Raw genomic sequence first — 20,008 nt, 5'->3', positions numbered from 1 at the left:
ACTACCGCGAGTAAAAATTTCACTGATTCATTCTCACTTATTTTCTTTAGGCTGTGAGGAGGCAAAAGTTGCTTGAACAGAGTATCCAGTCTGCCCAGGAGATCGAAAAATCCTTGCACTTAATTCAGGAGTCCCTCTCATCCATTGACAAGCAGTTGGCAGCTTATATTGCTGACAAAGTGGACGCAGCTCAGATGCCTCAGGAAGCCCAGGCAAGTAGACTGGGAATGAGCTACTGTTATTGGGTGTATTATCTGAACAGGACATTGCTGAATTTCTGAGTTAAAATTTATGCGGCTCATTGTACGGAGGGTTATTTCATTGGCTGATTTGAGTATCTGGAGGCACGGGGAAAAGAGAGCTCTAGGTTAGTACTCAGCTTTATTTTTGAAAATATATGGTGGCAGAATTTAAAACAGAGATACTTAAAAGATAGGGAAATGTCATATGGAAGTCTGCTGTTTCTCAGTATTTTCAGACTAAAGCTAGAGGGAAGCCTTAGGAATGTAAATTGTAAACAAATTAGTTTTAGTGGTACCACTAAAAACAGAGCCTCAAAAAATTCAGTCTCAAATATTTTATTATCAGCTCATCTCTGTTATCTTGGAATCATAATTTATAGGATCTCTATATTCTACACTTAATGTATTGCAAGTAGTTAACAGCAAAATGTTTGAGATATAAATTTGCATTTAATTACTAATAATCATACCATATACACTCACATGTACTCACACATCCCACTCTGTTCAATCCGAACTGTTCCAAGCCAGATTTTCTAGAATGAGAGTTAAAACAGTAATGGAAATCAATCTAAGATCCCTTTATACTTTATAAATTTAAGCTATACCTCAATTAACTTTTATCGTGGAAAGTATTTTTTAAAAGCTGCAATTCTATTTTTAAATAACATTTCAACCTATGTAAAGTATGGTAGGTATTATTTCAGTATCTTTGATATTTTCTGATAGTAATGTAGGTACTTTTCAGATCTTAGGTACATATTATGAACCTAACAGCCGAGGATGACTCAGAGAAGTATGTTATGATATGAGGGGCATTAGAAGGTTATATACCCATCCCAAAGGCCCTCTTCGCACTAACTGGTGGAGATGCCCGAGTGTTTTCATTTTAAAATGAATTTTTGGATTAACTCTTGGATTTATAGGTCATGGTTACAGTGCAATTACAGTGCACTGAGTCATAGTTAAATTGGTGTCCAGAGCATCATTGTACACAGTAGCATGGGACACTTTACCATATTGTCAAATTCTGACCAAAGAAGTCCCTGAGAACACAGGGCAGAGTATAGGTGGTTTCGATAGAGTTACCAAGCCCAGGGCAGAGGGGTTCCTCATTGCAACAGGGGATGAAGAAGATGTGGTTTGGGGGAATCCTGTTGGCAGAATCCTCGTGAGTCACATAGAAAATTTTATAGGCAGGCTATAGAAAAATGCATGTCAGGAATGACATAAATGACTGAGTTGGGAAGGACTACATGATTATAAACTAAAAGCAGAATAGAATCCATTCTTTTTTTAATTTAGTGTCATAAACTTGGAGGAATGTTTGATTAAAGACTGCTCATAAATTTCTGAATATAATTAAGGGAAAATTTGAACAGTATAAATAATAAATATTAAAAGTGAACATTTGTACTATAAAATATATAGTTTTTTAAGGCTTACAGAATGGACGTATGAGTAGCAAATTTGAAACAAGCAATAGCTGTTATTGTTTTAGAAACAAATGGGAGCTTTTAGGAAAAAAAAAAAACAAATCGTTTCGTTGAAAAGACTGTGGATCCTGAGTATTCTAACTTAGATATAAATCCAGGATTCCATAAACATGAATATAACATACTAGTTTTTAATACCATAATAGAAAGTGTTTGGTTTTCTCCACTAAAAAAGCTGTAGCAAAAATGTTTTTAATTATCACAGTTTGAAGTACTTGGAAATAACAGCACACATGTTAACTAAGAAATTTCAAATCTACTTGAGAAAAGGGATTTTAGAGCACTAACAAGCTCAAATCTGTTTTCCATGAATTTCTGGTTGCACGGGCGTTTTCGAGATAATTCTCGACTTTGAATTCCGCCACTGGTAATATATAATATTGGAAAATGCAAGCCTCCTGAAAGCTATTGAAACATTCTTCTCCAAGATATTCTTTTAAGATGACAGCTAGTGAATTGTTTTCTGGAACAGAGTTATCAGGTACTCAGATTTACTTCAAGGATTGCATTTCCTGAAGCTTGATTTGAAACTCTCTTCAAAGAAACAAGTAGAAAGTAAAGAGGTTGTCTGTGAAGTAAGAACATAAGCAGAGTTTGTCAGACAAAGAAGCCACTAAGAATGCCACCAAAATGACATTTTTTTTTGAGTGTATATCATGGGGGCTAATTTTAATGGTTTGTATTAATGCAAAACAATTTGTCTCTTTAAATTTTCATCAGACTTCATTGCTAATTAAAAGATTCCATCAGGGGTGGGGGGCGCCTGGGTGGCTCAGTCAGGTAAGCATCCGACTTCAGCCCAGGTCATAATCTCGCAGTTCGTGGGTTCGAGCCCTGCATGAGGCTCTGTACTGCCAGGTCAGAGCCTGGATCCTGCTTTGGATTCTGTGTCTCCCTCTCTCTCTGCCCTTGCTGGTGCTCTCTCTCTTTCTCTCTCAAAAATAAATAAACATTGAAAAATTAAAAAAAAATAAAAGATTCAGTGGACTTAGCTTTCCCATTTCAGGAATCAGTACTTGTTTTAGTATATCACTGAGAAGCCAGACAAAAGGAATAGCATTACCGTATTTAGTCATCTTAAATAATGTGCTCTGATTTCCTGTCACACACTGGCCACTTAGATTTGTGGATGTCTGACTCCACCGTGTGGTGCAGTGATAGTTTTGCTATCAAATTTAAATCTGTTCTTCAAGCCTTCTTTTTCTGCCTTTTAAGATTAAGATTCTCAGGTATAACAAATTCCTGGTATTAAGGACATCCATGCAATGTGTATACTTTGTAACTCTTCATATATACTCTTACTATTTATAAAGGTAGATATAGATCAGAATAGGTCCTTGCATTCCATTTGCATTTGTAAGTATAAGGCAGAAATGAGCCCCCCGCCCTGCCTCAGCGTGTTCATTGACCAGTTATCTGTCATGATTATAGAATTGAGCCTTCTGATTCTAAATCTGATTAAAAATATATACTGTTTTATTTACTGGCATGAGCTCACATGAGTAAAGCTTAACCATTTAGACAATAAGACTACATACTGCAAGGATATCGGAGCTTACAGTGACCTGAGCATTTCTTTTCAGACAATCACACGTAAACACACCAAAATCTTGAATAGTTTGACCACAGCATCAAAGCCCCAATGCCAGGCCATTTAAAGAGAGATCTTTATTCAAGTACAAAATTAAGGTGACATCTTATTGATTCAAATAGAATAAAGCAAATGGGGAGAGCTCTTCTAGATACACAAGTTTATCTTCTAGATACATAAATCAGAAACTTAAAGAACTATTTCAAAAATAGTATGATTAAAATATAAAAACCACGGAGAATTTCCTCAAAACAGCTTTGTAATTTTGCAGAATAAAATCATTAAATTATCTAACTGCAAAGAAACACATACCACGAATATAGTTATTTACTCCTTAATTTTCCTGCAGAACTTACCAAAACATGGACGTTTAGTTTTAGCACCTAAGATCTGGAAGAAAAATCGAAGTTCCCAGGGGGTGCCCTCGGCCAATCATGTCAGAATTTCTGTGTGGACTCAGTCATGAGAATTATTGGAAATTCTCCAGGGTATTTTCACATGTAGCAAAGGTTGAGAACAGCTTTGGAGAGTTCATTCTTGGTAATGGCTGAGTTGCCCCACAGTCTTTTCTTCACATCACATGTCTGAGTACTCACTCCTTGTCGTTCACATGTATGGCATTGTCAGGATTTCAATGGGAGGGAGTTGGGGTGACTTTCTTCAATTTTGATTGTGCCCTTACTCTTTTGGTAATGGGATGAAAGTAGAAAACACAGCTGAGAATTCCTGCAGAAATGAATTAATTCAGATGAATAGAATTTTCAACAAGGATGTTTGAAAATGAATTTGACTTGGTTTTCTTGCTTTCTTACCCGCTCCCCCTAATTCTGCATATGTTAATGTGCCAATTAGCTTGGATGTGCCTCTAAATTATTGTAGGAGCCATGATAGTCCTGTCTAAATAACCACTTTAATATCTGTAATTTGTAAAATTACGAAGACATTTCTGTCAGCATTTTTTTCTTTCCTATTCCAGTAATTTCATTATCTTGATTCTGCAGTACCTGCGAAAAATCCACCATTGGTAGCTGTTGAAATGCTCTATATCATTGAGTGTTGATGATGTGCACTTGAGAGAGAATATTACGGTATCACTAAGATTACCACAAGAAGCAGTGGGGCTGCTTAGCAGTGCATGAGTAGAGAGAAAAAAATTTAAAGCAGTTGAAGAAGCAAGTTATCATCAAAGGAGAGGACCTCATAATCACCATAGAAAAGCGCTCCTATATTTCACTTGTCATGATAGGACTTTTGAGTATTCCAGGTTCACTGTAGACCAGATTTCTTCATTCCATCTCTTGTTCTATCCCATCAACAATGTGGCTAAAACTTAGCATCGACAAATACAAAAGAAGGATCTTCTTTTGAGCACTGGGTGTTGTATGGGAACCAATTTGACAATAAATTCAATATTAAAAAAAAAAAACCCAAAAGAATATGTCAAAAGAAAAAAAAAAAAAGAAAGCTGCGAATTTAAGCTGACTGCATTAGGTGCACATCAAAATAATTCCTAAGTGAGGTCTTCCTGTGTTTACTGAAACTAAATTTTATAACTTAGTTTAAATATGTTTGACCATATTTAAATGTCAGCATCCCAAACCATCAAAATCAATGGCTTAAAAAATAAAGATCTAAGTACGGATTTTGGTCTATCAGATTAAGCTTATGATTTCATTCTAGAATAAAAAAGACTTTTACAATGTAAATAAGCACATTTGAGTGCCAAACGACTCACAACAGTTTAACTCTGCAGCCTACTTCCCTGATTTATGGATTAGACCGTCTAAATCCTCACAGCAGAATTCATTCCGGATTTATGTGATGATGAAGTAATTTAACCATAGAAGAAGAATATGCAGATGTATTACAGACATTTGGGTTCCAATGGTAAACCCCACATAGGCATAGCAGAAATAGTTTCTTTTCACCAAGCAGTAGAATTATGATGGCACACACAACACAATTAATTTCGAATGTGCTCTAACATTGCACTGCTCCCTATGCGTGTTACTGTATAGACCTGATGATTCCCCCATTTAGAATGACTGTTATTATTTTGATATATTTAACAGTGTGGAAAATAATTGCAAGCAAGAGTTGCAGAGGGTGCACCAGATTAGAAAGTTGCTACCTTTGGGGCGCCTAGGTAGCATAGTCAGTTGAGCCTCCGACTTCAGCTCAGGTCATGATCTCACAGTTTGTGAGTTTGAGCCCCGCATCGGGCTCTGTGCTGTCAGCACAGAGCCTGGAGCCTGCTTCAGATTCTGTCTCCCTGTCTCTCTGCCCCTCCCCTACCCACGCTCTGTCTGCCTTTCTCTCTCTCTCTCTGTCTCTCAAAAAAAAAAAAAAAAAAAAACGCTAAAATAAATAAATAAATAAATAAATAAATAAATAAATAAATGAAACGTGCTACCCATCATAGACTGTACTTGGAAAAATTACATGGTATCATGTCCTCACAGGATGTATAGTGGTAAAGAAATGGACATCTTTCATATTATAAACTCAAAAGTATACATCTTAAGTCTGCAGTTAAATTACAGCATCCTGTTGTGAAAATCTACACATTCTAAACACAAAGGTGAAGGGAGCTGCATCTGGCTATGGTCACAGTGGAGATTCTTGCAGTACTCAGAATATTTTAAGGCAATTTAGATTCAAGCATTTTTTTCTTTTTTTTTTCTTATACAAATAGATATTTATTCCAAAACTAACCTACAGAGAAGTTATAAACCTGAAATGCACACCAAGATAACACTTGGCTTTGTATACACACCCAAGGTTTTATTTTCTTTGTGGCATTTATGACCGTCTGAAACTCCTTGTTTATTTTTTAATTAGTTTCATTGTTGTTTTCCCTGTCAACCTCAATTCACTACCTACCAAAGGTCAGCTTATAAGAGATCAGGACTACCTAGCAGGTCCTCAATAAATATTTGGTGAATTTATTCAATTCCTGAAAGTTGTACCACATTTAGTCACTAAATATGTGCCAGATAAATGTGCCAAGAACTGGTTTTTTTTTTTAAAAAAAAAAAAGGAGACAAGCCTAAAATGGATTTTGCCATCTTGCCATAAGATAGCAGAAAAGAAAGATGAAAATCAAAGAATTGGTGACCAGACATGTTTACTATAATCCTCAAGAACCATTTTTAAAATGGGACTTAGTAGGTATCCTCATAACATCTTGTCACAGTGTTTTATAATTCTGCCAAGGTTTGGAACTTTGGAACAGTTTGAAAATATTTTAAGTAGTACTGAATACCATTTTTCACGTGAGAAGGAACGATGAGCGGAAAGTACATAGCCCAGCCTTTCCATGTACTAGTCCAGTCCTTTAAAGGACTGTACCATGTGAATGACGACTGTTTTCAAAGCATCTGCATTGTGTTATTTTATGATTACAATATTTTAATGAGGTAGATAAGTCAAATATTTAGGTTTAAGGGAATATTTGAACAGGCATGATGATTGATTGAAGCTGGGGATGGGGATGGGGATAAGGAGTTGTTGAAAATGGACACATGGGATCATTTGAGGGAGCTATAGAAATCTACAAATCAAATGGTGGCAGTGGTTTCAAAACTGTAAATTTAAAATATGCTGACTTTGCATTTGTTGAATTCTGTGGTACATAAACTGTACCTCAATGAAGTTGACTTTATTTATTTTTATTTTTTGGGGCGCCTGGGTGGCTCGGTCGGTTAAGCGACCGACTTCGGCTCAGGTCATGATCTCACGGTCCATGAGTTCGAGCCCCGCGTCGGGCTCTGTGCTGACAGCTCAGAGCCTGGAGCCTGTTTCAGATTCTGTGTCTCCCTCTCTCTCTGCCCCTCCCCTGTTCATGCTCTGTCTCTCTCTGTCTCAAAAATAAATATACGTTAAAAAAAAATTTTTTTTTTTTTAAATTTTTTTAACGTATATTTATTTTGAGAGAGAGAGCAGGGGAGGGGCAGAGAGAGAGGGAGGGAGGGAGAATGCCAAGCAGGCTCTGCACGGCCAGGGCTTCGTGCAGGACTCAAACTCATGGACACAGTGCTTGCAATCATGAAGTGTGACATCATTACCTGAGTCAAAATCAAGAGTTGTACACTTATCCAACTGAGCCACCCTGGCACCCCAATAAAGTTGATTTTAAAAGAGACTGTTTAATAGACAATATTGCAAATAGCATATTTAAAAAAAAAACAAGTTCAGTTTACTGTCAACTTTCTTTTCAAGTGTATTTATTGATAGAGAGACAGACAGACAGACAGACAGGCAGACAGACAGGCAGACAGACGGAGCGGGGTAGTGACACAAAGGGAAACAGAGAATCCCCAGCAGGCTCCCATGCTGTCAGCACAGAGCCCAATGAGGGGCTCAAAGGAACAATGAGATCATGACCTGAGCCAAAATCAAGAGTTTGATGTTCAACTGACTGAGCCACCCCTCAACTTTTTTAATCCATTGTTTTCATGCATAGTAAAGGATTAAATGTGAGGAATTTTGTGAAGTAACCTGGAATTGACTTAAAGGGTGGATATTTATTTATTCTTGTGTCCACTATGAGATTTTACATAGTAATATTATAATGTTTCAGTTGTTCATAGGCAAGTACATTTAATGGATGTCATTTCTAAAGCATTTTCACTGAAGCTGGGACTTTAGCTCAGATCTCCTTCCTTTACTTTGATAATTAGTTTTCTATCAGGCAAAGACATATAGCCACTATACTTCCCCAAATTTCTATGTAGTATTTCAGATTTCCCCCAAAGTTTTGTTTCTTCACTTCCCTAATTTGAAAAGTAACCATAATTGCTTGAAAATGTATATTTATAACGGACTGTTCTATTGCCATTGCCATTATTATAACTATGAACAGCATTATTTCTCAGATGTATTGTAAGGAATGATCACTCCACGAGTATTCAAGTTTTGGGTTTTAAAAGGTTCTCAAATTTACTTAGAAAAATTTGCATGTTGTTTTTCTCTTCCAGAGATTTATGGTCGACCTTTTATATTTGAAAAGCTTAAGCAAAATTTAACAAACACAGAAACCTGCTTTTCCAGAAATTTGTTACTATGCCACATGACTCCTATGTCAAGCAAAATGTTTTGAACCCATTCAAATGGAGTGTTCTCTTCATACCACTCCTTTCCCCTTCCTATCAGAGTAGTAGGAGAGGGGTGGAAGAAAATGGTCGTCAGCCATTTTCTTAAATTTCTTAACATAGAGCTCCACAAAGTACTTACAATTGAACTAAGTTAATAGCTAAATTTATCTCAGTGATATTAAAATGTTTGCCATTACTGGAGTGCCTGGGTGGCTCAGTTGTTTGAATGTCCGACTTTGACTCAGGTCATGAGCTTACGGTTCGTGGGTTCAAGCCCCGTGTCGGGCTCTGTGCTGACAGCTCAGAGCCTGGAGCCTGCTTCAGATTCTGTGTCTCCCTCTCTCTCTGCCCCTCCCTGTCTCTCTCTGTCTCAAAAATAAACATTAAAAAAATAAAATGTTTGCCTATTCTGTTTCTCCCTCTCTCTCTGCCCCTCCCCCACTCATACTCTGTCTCTTTCTGTCTCAAAAATAAACATGAAAAAATAAAAATAAATGTTTGCCATTATGGCATAAGTGTGCACACACACATTAGGTATGTGTGTATATACACAATTACATTTATGTATATATTTAACTTAACAAATATGTATTGAGGGTCCCACCATGCCACGCAGACCTGAAAAGAGCCTCTAATTAAGTTGTTGGAGTGTAACAAGCTCTTTGGCCTGCTGCATATTTCTGAGAAAAGTCAAAACTGCGCCATCTGACAAAATTTATAGGTAACACGCTTTCTAACTCATCTAATGAATTGACAGGATCTTTTTACAAGCAGTACTAAAAAGCTGTGTGAATTTCTTCTTTCCTTTGTACTTGACTGAAATACTGTATAGTACAGTCTAAAACTTTTCAAAATAATTTTCCCACTACCATAATTAGTGCACTTTTTCCCTTGCTCCCTACTGTTTTGAAAGTACAACTAATCCAAGCTCTTTTAGTACATTTTTTTCCCTTTAATTTTGTGAGTCTGTATTAGATGTGGCTATTTCCCCTTCTCAAGGGTGCAATTTCGGAATTGTGATTTGTTTTAAAATTACTAATCTAATGGTGTTAACATTTCTCCATTAATCATCTCAACATGACATCTTCTAATCTTTTTCTTTCCAAAATATTTTAGTTATTTTCTCTGGGATCATTTTCTTTATTTGACATCACAAAAGCTCCAGTAATCATTTGATAGAAAAATTTCCTTTATTCCATTAAATGCTTTAGACAGCTGCAGCTTAATTTCGCTTGCCATTTTCTGTCATTATTTTGATATATGAGAATGGTCTGATGAGGTAAATCATGGGAAAAAGCCCTGCTCTCTTCTCAGTTAATGGTAAAGTGCTATATTGGAAATGTCTTTAAAGTTTGATTAGTTTTTAGTTGTACAATTTACCCTTTCCCTTCTTTAGTGAAACATTGGTTATTTCTATTTGCATTGTTGTTTTCTACTTTCACTGTATAGGGCTAGTTATAAACATAATGGCACGGTTACCACATGTCTGTTTTTGGTAATGGCATGATGTCATAATTTGCTTTATATTACTTCACCTTATGAAAAGGGAAAATCCAGCCATCCTGAAAGTTATTGGCCCGAGAAATCCTATTAGGCCGTACAAGGGTGTTCTAAAACAGTATCCTGATTTGCTACTTCACTTCCTTTTATTTTTGTGGAGAATTACTGAATTTATATAAAGCCAAGCTGATGAATTCACAACATCAGTTTGGTTGTTTTCTTCAGTTTTCATCCATATCCTGGTAGATGTCGATCTTACGTGAAAATAGAACTCAAATTATACAGCTTTTAAATCTTGAGCAGATCTTACACATCTGGGAGCCAAGTATGGAAATCATTTTCCTTTGCATTAAATTTTCCATTTTCAGTGTTTGCTTCTATAGTATTATTTTTTCATTGTCTGATCATAATGTCAGGAAAGATGATGTAGTATTTGTCTTTTTTATTGGAAGGGAAAGGCAAACCATAAAGCAGTCTCTTAACTATAGAGAACAAACTGCAGTTTGCCGGAGGGGAGGTGGGTGGGGGGATAGGTTAAATAGGTGGTGGGGATTATGGAGGGCACTTGTGATGAACAGTGGTGTTGTATGGAAGTGACGAATCACTGAATTCTACTCCTGATACCAATATTACACTGTAAGTTAACTAGCTGGAATTTATTTATTTATTTGTTTATTTATTAAAAAAATTTTTTTCTTGAGAGGGAGAGAGAGAGAGCGTGAGTGAGGGAGGGACAGAGAGAGGGGGAGACGGAGGATCTGAAGCAGGCTCTGTGCTGACAGCAGAGAGCCCGTTGCGGGGGTTCGAACTTACAAACTGAACAGTGAGATCATGACCCAAGCTGAAGTTGGACCCTTAACCAACTAAGCCACCCAGGTGCCCCGAACTAACTGGAATTCAAATAAAAACTTGAAATATGAAAAAATTAAAATAAAAGATTGATTGATAGAAAAATAAAAGAGTTTTTAAATAAGACATTGTCCAGTCTGCCTGGAAGTTTCCATAATAAGCTGTTATTTAAACAAATCATGTATCTATTTCGCAATAAACTTGCCCTAAAGTGGTGAGCAGTTTTTAATTACGTGGTTCCAGAATACTAATCTGATGAGGTTAAATAAAGGAGGTAGTGAATGATATCCAAAGTACAAACTAAAAATGAATTACCACTTGAAAGTACGAATTGTGGATTTAATTTGTAAAGGTGCTATGCCATCTTCCCTAAGTAGAATTTATTGGAAATATATATCCATTCTTATCTTATAATTTTAGTAATGAATTGAATTGTTGTTATTGAATATATTCACTAAATATATTAGGCAGCTTTCCTCAAAGCTACTTGTGTGCTATTGTCTGACAACAAAAGCAAAAGGATAATTTCAGCAAAGAACTCTATTCCTTATGGTACTGCAGTGTATGTTAATATACGAAATATTCTGAGATATTCTGTGGTACAGACAAATGTTTATCCTTAATTTCCAAAACATATTTACTCACTGGGGTTTTTTCATGCATTACCCACTTAATCGATAAAGAAATTTTGATCTCTCATCCTATTAGAACAATACTTACAGATGGGAGAATTTTTCTAGAAAGAATTTTACCTATAAATTATAATAAAATCTCAGTTTCTCAGTTTTAATGATTTTAATGGTGGTGATCTTTCTAAGAATACAGAAATTCAGCTTCTCAACTCTCTGTCTAAAAGCTTGTCATAAATATGAATATTCCAAAAATCTGTGTAATGCTTTGCCTTGGGTTCTCAATTGTCAAACTTTGCTGACATGTTACTTGTTCCTTCACATACCCTGGTGACAAATAAAGCTTACGTTTTGGGTTGTGTTTCTGTAAGTCACTGTTGTTCCTATAGTTTATGAGTCCTGACAACAGTGTGGCTTATTTGGGAAAATGTGGAATTTATCAGCAGAAGATCTGTGTCTTAGTGATCACTTACATTATCTTGGCTTTGTTTTGTAATGCCAGGCTGACTAGAGGCAGCTTTGAGGGGGGCAGTATTTCAGAAAAAAATATATACTAATTAGAAATAGAAAATTATTGGTGAGTTATAGAAGGGCCTTTTGTAAAGGAGGGCCCCTGCAACTTAAGGTTCAGTAGCTTCACACGAATTCCTCCTTTCCAAAGTAATTATTGCTCTACCCACGTCTAGTTTTTCCTTCCATGAAATGAAGTATATACACTCTGCATATTCCAAACACAGTCTTTGCTAGCATCATTAGCATAGCCTGAAATGAGATCCCGTATTCTTATTCTCTACCATTCCAAAACCCCTTCGCAGCCATGTGCAATTTAAATTATGCCAATGTCTTAAAATTTTACCGGATTCTTTAGTAAAAAGAAGAATTGCCCCTTCTCTTTTATCACATAGTGTGAGGGCTTTTTTTTTTTTAACATATTCCTTGTATGTCTGCTTTGTGATTTACTTGTATCTCTATGTTCTGTCTTCCTAGAACATAAAATCCTTAAGAATAGAGACATTAGTTTTGTTCTCACTCTGTGGAATTGACTAGATGTAGTACTTGTTTCTTGAATTGAATTCATAAACTAAATGCCATTAATGAGGTGAGTGCACACAGGAGATGAAATATCTGTCTGGTCTGACAAATGTCCATGTGGATGACACATTTATTTTTGAATCATAATTGAAGAGGAAGGCTAGTTGTTTAAAGGACACCGTCTGCTACTTCCTAGGTATGTTACCTTGCACAAGTCAGCGTTTCTACTCTCATTTGTAAATGAGGGTGACACGTACTTATATCTTAGTTTGATTAGGTGATTAAGTGAATGTATGTGAACTGCTGGTACAGAAGCTCACAGATAGCTGCTTTTGTGGTGATGATGATGATTTCCTTCAGTGCTCTTCTCTTACCCCTCTAGTTTAAAAGGTTAGGGGAATATGTGTATAATTCATTTTTTCCTCACTATATATACCTTGAGGGCTGAACAAATGGAAGAGTTTAAAAAATGTGGATAGATGGTGTTGCAGATGTATAATTTGGGTCCTCTGCTCTCTTTGAGTATCTTCTTTTTTTCTTCTCGGTTGCCATTCCCAGTTTGCACAATGGCTTTGCAACTTCCCTCACTTTCCTTTAGACTTCTCCTCCACCCATTCTCTCCCTTCCTCCCTGGACACCAAAAGAAGCCCTTCTTCATAAATAAATGATATGTAATGACACATTTGTGAGTGACTATTTGCAAAAACTTGAACAGGTGTTTTTACATGCATTATAACATCTGATCTTGTCACTAAAACCAATGTCGTTGTCTGCTGCAAACAGAGTTTTCCCAGGACTACTGATAATGCTTCTTTACTGGCTTATTATCATCATCTTCAGCTTATAGATGAGAAAATTAAGCCTCAGGAAGGTTTAGTACTTAGTGGCGAATCAGAGCCCTGAAATTTAAATCCAGACTTCTTACTCTATTCTGTTCTGATTTCCAGAGAGCATCAAGTAAGAAGTCCTTTCTGCCCTTCTACATCCAAAATGATCTTTATGTCTTACCTTTGGCTTCTGAAAAAGTGGCACCACCTCTTTCTGTCAGTATTTTGCATGGATTATTGATCTTTGCTCTCTAATCCCTCTTGCTTCCCACACGGTTTTCCAATCACTTATCATCTTATTTAAATAAGTCAGAGAAAAACAAATACATGATTTCACTCATATGTGGAATTTAAGAAACACAACAGATGAACATAGGAGAAGGGAAAGAAATAAAGAGAAAAACATAAATGGAGGCAAACCATAAGAGACTCTTAAATACAGAGAACAAACTGAGGGTTGCTGGGGGGTAGTGTGTGGGGGATGGTTAAATGGGTGGTGGGCATTAAGAAGGGCACTTGTTGGGATGGGCTCTGGGTGTCATATGTAAGTTATGAATCACTGGTTTCTACTCCTGAAACCATTATTATACGACAAGTTAACTAACTTGGATTTAAATAAAAGTAATAATAATAATAATAATAATAATAATAATAATTAGTTACAATACAAGACAACTCTCTCAACCCTTGGCTCCTTTCACATAGCTTTAATATGTGTTCGAGTGTCATTCACCACATTACATTATGTGGAGAGATAAAATTTCTCAAAAATAATTTAAACTATTTTTAGATGAGGGTTTCCTGGTCTTTAATCAGGCTTCAGCCTTTGACAACCTAATTTCTGCTCTGACCACTGAATGTTCTAGCTGCAGTGCTCACAGACCAGCTAGTGTATGCTTGTTAGTACCTCTCTCATTTGACATGTCTCAAAATTGACATTGTTGATTTCTCCCTCATTCCTAAAACTCTCACATCACTTGATGGAAGTGGTACCCTTTCTCTTTCCTGATCGTTCCTCTTCTTCTCTTGTAATCTTCCTTCTCTCCTGTGGTTCTTCCCTTTTTCTCCACACCCCTTAAATTCCTATTTCCATGGTTCTCTCCTGGCCCTACCTCTATGTCCCTCTAAGTTGGAGTGCACTAAAATAAATACAGACAATACAGGGGTACACTGCTCTTTTGAAAAAAAAAAACTAACATGTGGCTATATGTGTGTGTGCGTGTGTGTGTGTGTGTATAAAATGATTTATAAAATCTAAATTCACTTCAAAATACTATTGAATTTATAATAGCATTCTCTTATTTTGGGTTTCCTTAGTTATGAGACTAACTGTAAGTAAACCTATTATCTGTGATTCTGATCACTGTAAAATTTTAAACTTTCTCTTCATATTGAAAACCTGGAGTTTTTCATTTAGGACATGAGGTTATATATTACCTCATTCCCCCCTGCTTTGCATTTATATTTCTGCCACTGTGCATTCATTCTCTGTCTATTATTTTATTTTCCCAACCTCTTCATGCCATTTGTTGCCTCATCTGAGTAACTTGTTTTCCTTCAGTTGGGAATGCTTTTGTTCTTAAAACGTCTGTCTCCTTGCTTATCCAATATACTATTTAGAACATTTAGGTAAAAGTAGCAAAACTGAGTTAACTGAAGCAAAAACAAAAATGAGGGAAAGAAGTCTGTCATAGGTTTACAGGGATGTCTCATGGCAGTGAAGTAAAAGAATAAAATTTGTCTCAGGAAGGGACTAGATCCTGTGTTTTGGTTACTTGCAGGAGCTATTTATCATTATGTACTTATATGGATGCCTAACCCCAAATTTTGTGGTTTCTAGAGAATAGTACATGCTGCTTTGTCTTATATAAAGGAGTAATTCAACCAATGAAGCTATTTTGTGTATATATATATATATATATATATATATACACACACACACATTTATTATTATATAAACATATATATATACATATATACTATATATACATATTTACTATATATATATATATATATATATATATATAGTAAAAAAAAAGTATTTGCATGAATCTTTGCTCTTAATTATTTGATGCCAGAATTCTAATCATGTAAGTAATCCATAATTACTTTGTCTCTATAATGGTTAGAATCAATATGCTGAGAAATAATATTAAGATATATATGTACATTTATAGCCTTATATCCTAAGTAACTCCTTCACCCCTTAACTCATTTTCTTAGGATAATTCTCACTACTCATGGCTGGGTTGTAGTTCTCTGTGGTAACTAACTTCTAATCACACTGTTGTTACTTTCTAGTAATATGTACTAGAATTGACTCCAATTGGTATAATTAGGTGAGACTAATATGCATTATGCAAGTTGTTTTCATGAAAATTTTATGGGCACTGTGGTATAAGTTAATCAGTTTCTTTTCTAACTTAGTTGTGATAATCTGACAGCAACCAAAATTTAAATTTGAATAATTTGACCACTTCCTGATTTTTGCTCTTTCTGGCGGAGAGAAATGAATGAATTTATTGTTTGAGCCTCTGCACACTACAGAATTGGTCCCACTCCTGTGGCAGGCTCAAAAGTGTACAAGTCAAATACAGACATACGTGTGAATAGAACTCACTCAAAAATGTCTATTTAATATAGAAAATACAGGAATTTTTATACTTACTTAAATTTTACAAATGAGTCTTTTTAAGAAGCTTTTAAGTATTTATCAGACAGAAAGCAAGGCCAATTAAAGGATTTAACTTCACTTTCCTAAATCCATAATTTCCCTGAAATTTAACTGAAATGTGGCACAGCATGACTGAATAAAGATCACTATTAAGGAATATTGTCCACATGCAAATCTTTCATTATATCTAATCCCTGTTACAGCTTATATACATGCATACATATACATACACATGCACGCACACACACACGTATATATATACATATATATGTATATTCATACATATATACACATACACACATACATATGAATATATGTGTGTGTGTGTGTGTGTGTGTGTGTGCGTGCATACTATTTTGTCTTTGGTCAGATTTGAGTGTAAATTCCAAGATAAATGAATATCAGTTTTAAATATTAGATGGAAACTGTTATTTCCTACTGAAAATATATGAAATAGCTATTCATTATTGCTGATTCCAAAGGATAATTTCTTTTCCTAATAACCCAAATAGGAGAAAAATAAGCCATTTCATTTTTGATAATGTTTGGTAAGTAAAAAAAAAAATAGTTTTTTTTTATAGGAGGCTACATTGTAATAGTGGTTTAAGAGAGTTTCAGAATTTCATCTTCTTCGAAAGTGTTATTCTTTGCAATAACGTGCAAAGCATGCTAATAATGCTTTCCTCCCAACAGAAAATCCAATCAGATTTGACAAGTCATGAGATCAGCTTAGAAGAAATGAAGAAACATTACCAGGGAAAGGAGACTGCCCAAAGGGTGCTGTCCCAAATCGATGTGGCCCAGGTACCTATTATTGCATAAACTAAGGAAATGGTTTTAGTTGGATATTAAAACATACTCTGTATTAGACAGTTTGATTATTAGCAAAATTAGGATTGAGGGCATTATTTGAAAACTATAATATGATATGTAAATAATACAGATTTGGGGGGGTTCCCATTTTAAAGATAAAATTAATAAATTACATTTTATTTAGTACCACATTAAGAACAACCACTGAATTCAAATATATGTATTGTTTCTGCTGGAAAGGTAGAAAAGAATTGCTTTAGTTTTTTTTTTTTTTTAACTCTTTTTTATCTTTAGGGATAAAGAAAAATCTATTAACAAAAGTATGGCTGCCTGTTGTTTGGAATGTGAAACTATAGGGATGCTTTCTTACATTGTCTTTCCAGAAAAAGTTGCAAGATGTTTCCTTGAAGTTTCGATTATTCCAGAAGCCGGCCAATTTTGAGCAGCGTCTACAGGAAAGTAAGATGATTCTAGATGAAGTGAAGATGCATTTGCCCGCGTTGGAAACAAAGAGCGTGGAACAGGAAGTAGTACAGTCACAGTTAAATCATTGTGTGGTAGGTATTTCTGGTGACTTTGCTTATTAAGAAGTATGTGAGGACCCTCCTTTATAACAGAAGATTGTTTTCAGATAATTATGGTAATTATACAATGTTATTTTAAGATTGACAACAAACATTAGCACATGTGTATTGAGAGATGAGAACACTTACTGAAATAGTACCCTTTTAATACATCCTCTGTAGGTGTCTTTTTGGAATCCAGAATTCTCTAAGGACTGTGTAGAATATAAGAGGAAATACCCTTTATTTAATTTTTTAAGTTTATTTATTTATTTTGAGAGAGCGAGAGACACAGAGACAGAGAGCAGGGGAGAGGCAGAGAGGGAAAGAGAGAGAGAATCCTAAGCAGGCTCCACATTGACAGTGCAGAGCCCGATTTGGGGCTTGAACCCACAAACCACGAGATCATGACCTAACCTGAAACCAGGAGTCGGTTGCTTAACCAGCTGAGCCACCGAGGTGTCCCATTTAATTTTTGTAGTACTTTGAATATATATTTTAAATGTAAATTCTGAAAAGAATTTTAGATGTCTGGAAACAGCAACAACAGCAACAACTACAATAATGAAACCGTTCCAAGAATGAATCCCAAGTAAGCTAAGTGATCTATACAAGTTGTCCCTAATTCTCAAGGCCACTGATTAATGAGATAATTTAAAATTTTTTTAATGTTTATTTATTTTTGAGACAGGGAGAGACAGAGCATGAACAGGGGAGGGTCAGAGAGAGGGAGACACAGAATCTGAAGCAGGCTCCAGGCTCTGAGCTGTCAGCACAGAGCCCGGGGCTAGAACTCAGGGACTGCGAGATCATGACCTGAGCCAAAGTCGGCCACTTAACCGACTGAGCCACCCAGGCGCCCCTAATGCGATAATTTAAAGACAACACAGCTGGTGAAGGGCAAGAGGAAGATTCCAATCCAGGCACTCTTACTCCAAATCCTAGTATCTTTCCATTAAATATCAGTGCTGGATATATACGGAAGTCCCACCACCCCTCAAAGACAGAGTCAAGAGGCATGGAAGGCACATGATTAGCCTGTAGCATAAATCTTCAGAGGATTTGGGGATTTTGAGCTGTGTCCCTTATTGTAATTATGGGAAATTCGCCATGTCTGATGACTTCTCTGAAAACTTAAGGCTGAATTACAAAGGCATCTCCTAGAGTAATACAACTATTATTATAACTCTATGTGTACTTTGGGCAATGGGGTAGAAGTTCACATAAAACAAAAGCACTGAATGTTATTAACATTGAAGATGAAAACAAGGTTATCTCGTTAGTACTCTGTGTTTTTAGTATTGTTTCTGCATTGACTCCCTAACATAAACTTAAAAGAAACATTTTAGATGCATTTCAGTCATATTATTTTGAGTGGGAAAGTATCTTTTAACAAAAATTTTAGAATCTGTGTATTTCTTTGTGAAAAATTCTGAAATATTTTGTATGCAGTGACATTTCTTCATAATAAAGGCTGCATTTTAGTGGCATCATGATTATAAATGTTCCTGCCCCCCAAAATAAAATTTGAATATAACAGTATGTAATTATTAGCTGGTGTTAGATGAGCAAACATTAGGGATTTCTAAGATGATATCACCTATTAAATTTTGCATAAATCATTGAAAGCAGAATGACTCAACTATACTATCATCATGGTTAAATATATCCCCAAAGGGAGAGTTGTTGCCTTCCATGATTAGGTCTCTAATAGTACTTTGTAAAACTTGTCTGTCGGTAAGTATGAGGTGGAAACAATGTTCCCTGCACCCAGCTGTGACTGCCCTGAGGGTACCTGAAACAGCTTCAAGTACTTGTTCAATTTGTTTCTAGTTCTGGTTTAAAGTCAGGAGCAATTCAAGTAGTCCTTCCATAAGGATACCTTTTTTTTTTTTTTTTCTTAACTTTTATATTTTAAAAAAGTACTTAAGATGCCTCATTGCAGGGGTACCTGGGTGGCTCAGTCGGTTAAGCATCTGACTTCGGCTCAGGTCATGATCTCACACTCCGTGAGTTCGAGCCCCGTGTCAGGCTCTGTGCAGACAGCCCAGAGGCCTGGAGCCTGCTTCAGATTCTGTGTCTCCCTCTCTCTCTGCCCCTCCCCTGCTCATGCTCTCTTTCTGTCTCAAAAATAAATAAAAACATTAAAAAAATATGCCTCTTTGCCTATACTATAATCATTGCCTTTGCCTTCAAGAAATTTTTGTTGAGTTAACAAAAAAGTCTTCCCAGCATGAGCACAAAGAAATATAAGGGATGTTTCCCTCCCTTGGTGATAAACATTTTTTCTGCATACTGAATGACATGATTTTAACGGCTAGCAGTACTTTGAACTTTCAACATAAATTTAAATCACTGAGGTTTTTTTTTTATGTTTAAAGAGTAAATCATTTGCATATATCTCTGATTTCAAAATTCACAGAATTGATTCCCTCTGTACAGTTAATGGTTGAATGTTTCTACATACCGACATTTTATCATTTCTAGGTTAGAATAAAATGAAGTAAAAAAATCATCTGGAAAGCTCAGACAGAACCCAAAATTATTAGTAAATGAATATTAACACAAAACAACCATCAAAGAAGGGATTAAGATGGAAGTAGATTATGTATTAGCTTTAATTAATATTTGCCTGACCTTTACAAAATGTATTGTTTTGGGCATTGATTTTAAACTGAAAAAAGAAAATAAACCAA

General features: G+C 35.7%; 1 protein-coding gene across 18 annotated transcripts in view; it reads left to right on the top strand.

Moving 5' to 3' along the window:
* DMD (dystrophin) overlaps positions 1-20,008 on the top strand; it is a 2,138,536-nt gene that overhangs the window by 893,548 nt on the left and 1,224,980 nt on the right. For all 18 annotated transcript variants that reach the window (XM_058713880.1, XM_058713888.1, XM_058713887.1 and 15 more), the window contains 3 exons: positions 51-212; positions 16,630-16,740; positions 17,133-17,306. In XM_058713880.1, the coding sequence (XP_058569863.1) occupies positions 51-212; positions 16,630-16,740; positions 17,133-17,306 (447 nt within the window). The remainder of the gene's footprint in view (positions 1-50; positions 213-16,629; positions 16,741-17,132; positions 17,307-20,008) is intronic.

Source organism: Neofelis nebulosa, chromosome X (assembly GCF_028018385.1).
Source record: "Neofelis nebulosa isolate mNeoNeb1 chromosome X, mNeoNeb1.pri, whole genome shotgun sequence".
In the NCBI taxonomy this organism is placed as follows: domain Eukaryota; kingdom Metazoa; phylum Chordata; class Mammalia; order Carnivora; family Felidae; genus Neofelis; species Neofelis nebulosa.
This window is presented reverse-complemented; position numbering and strand designations above follow the sequence as displayed.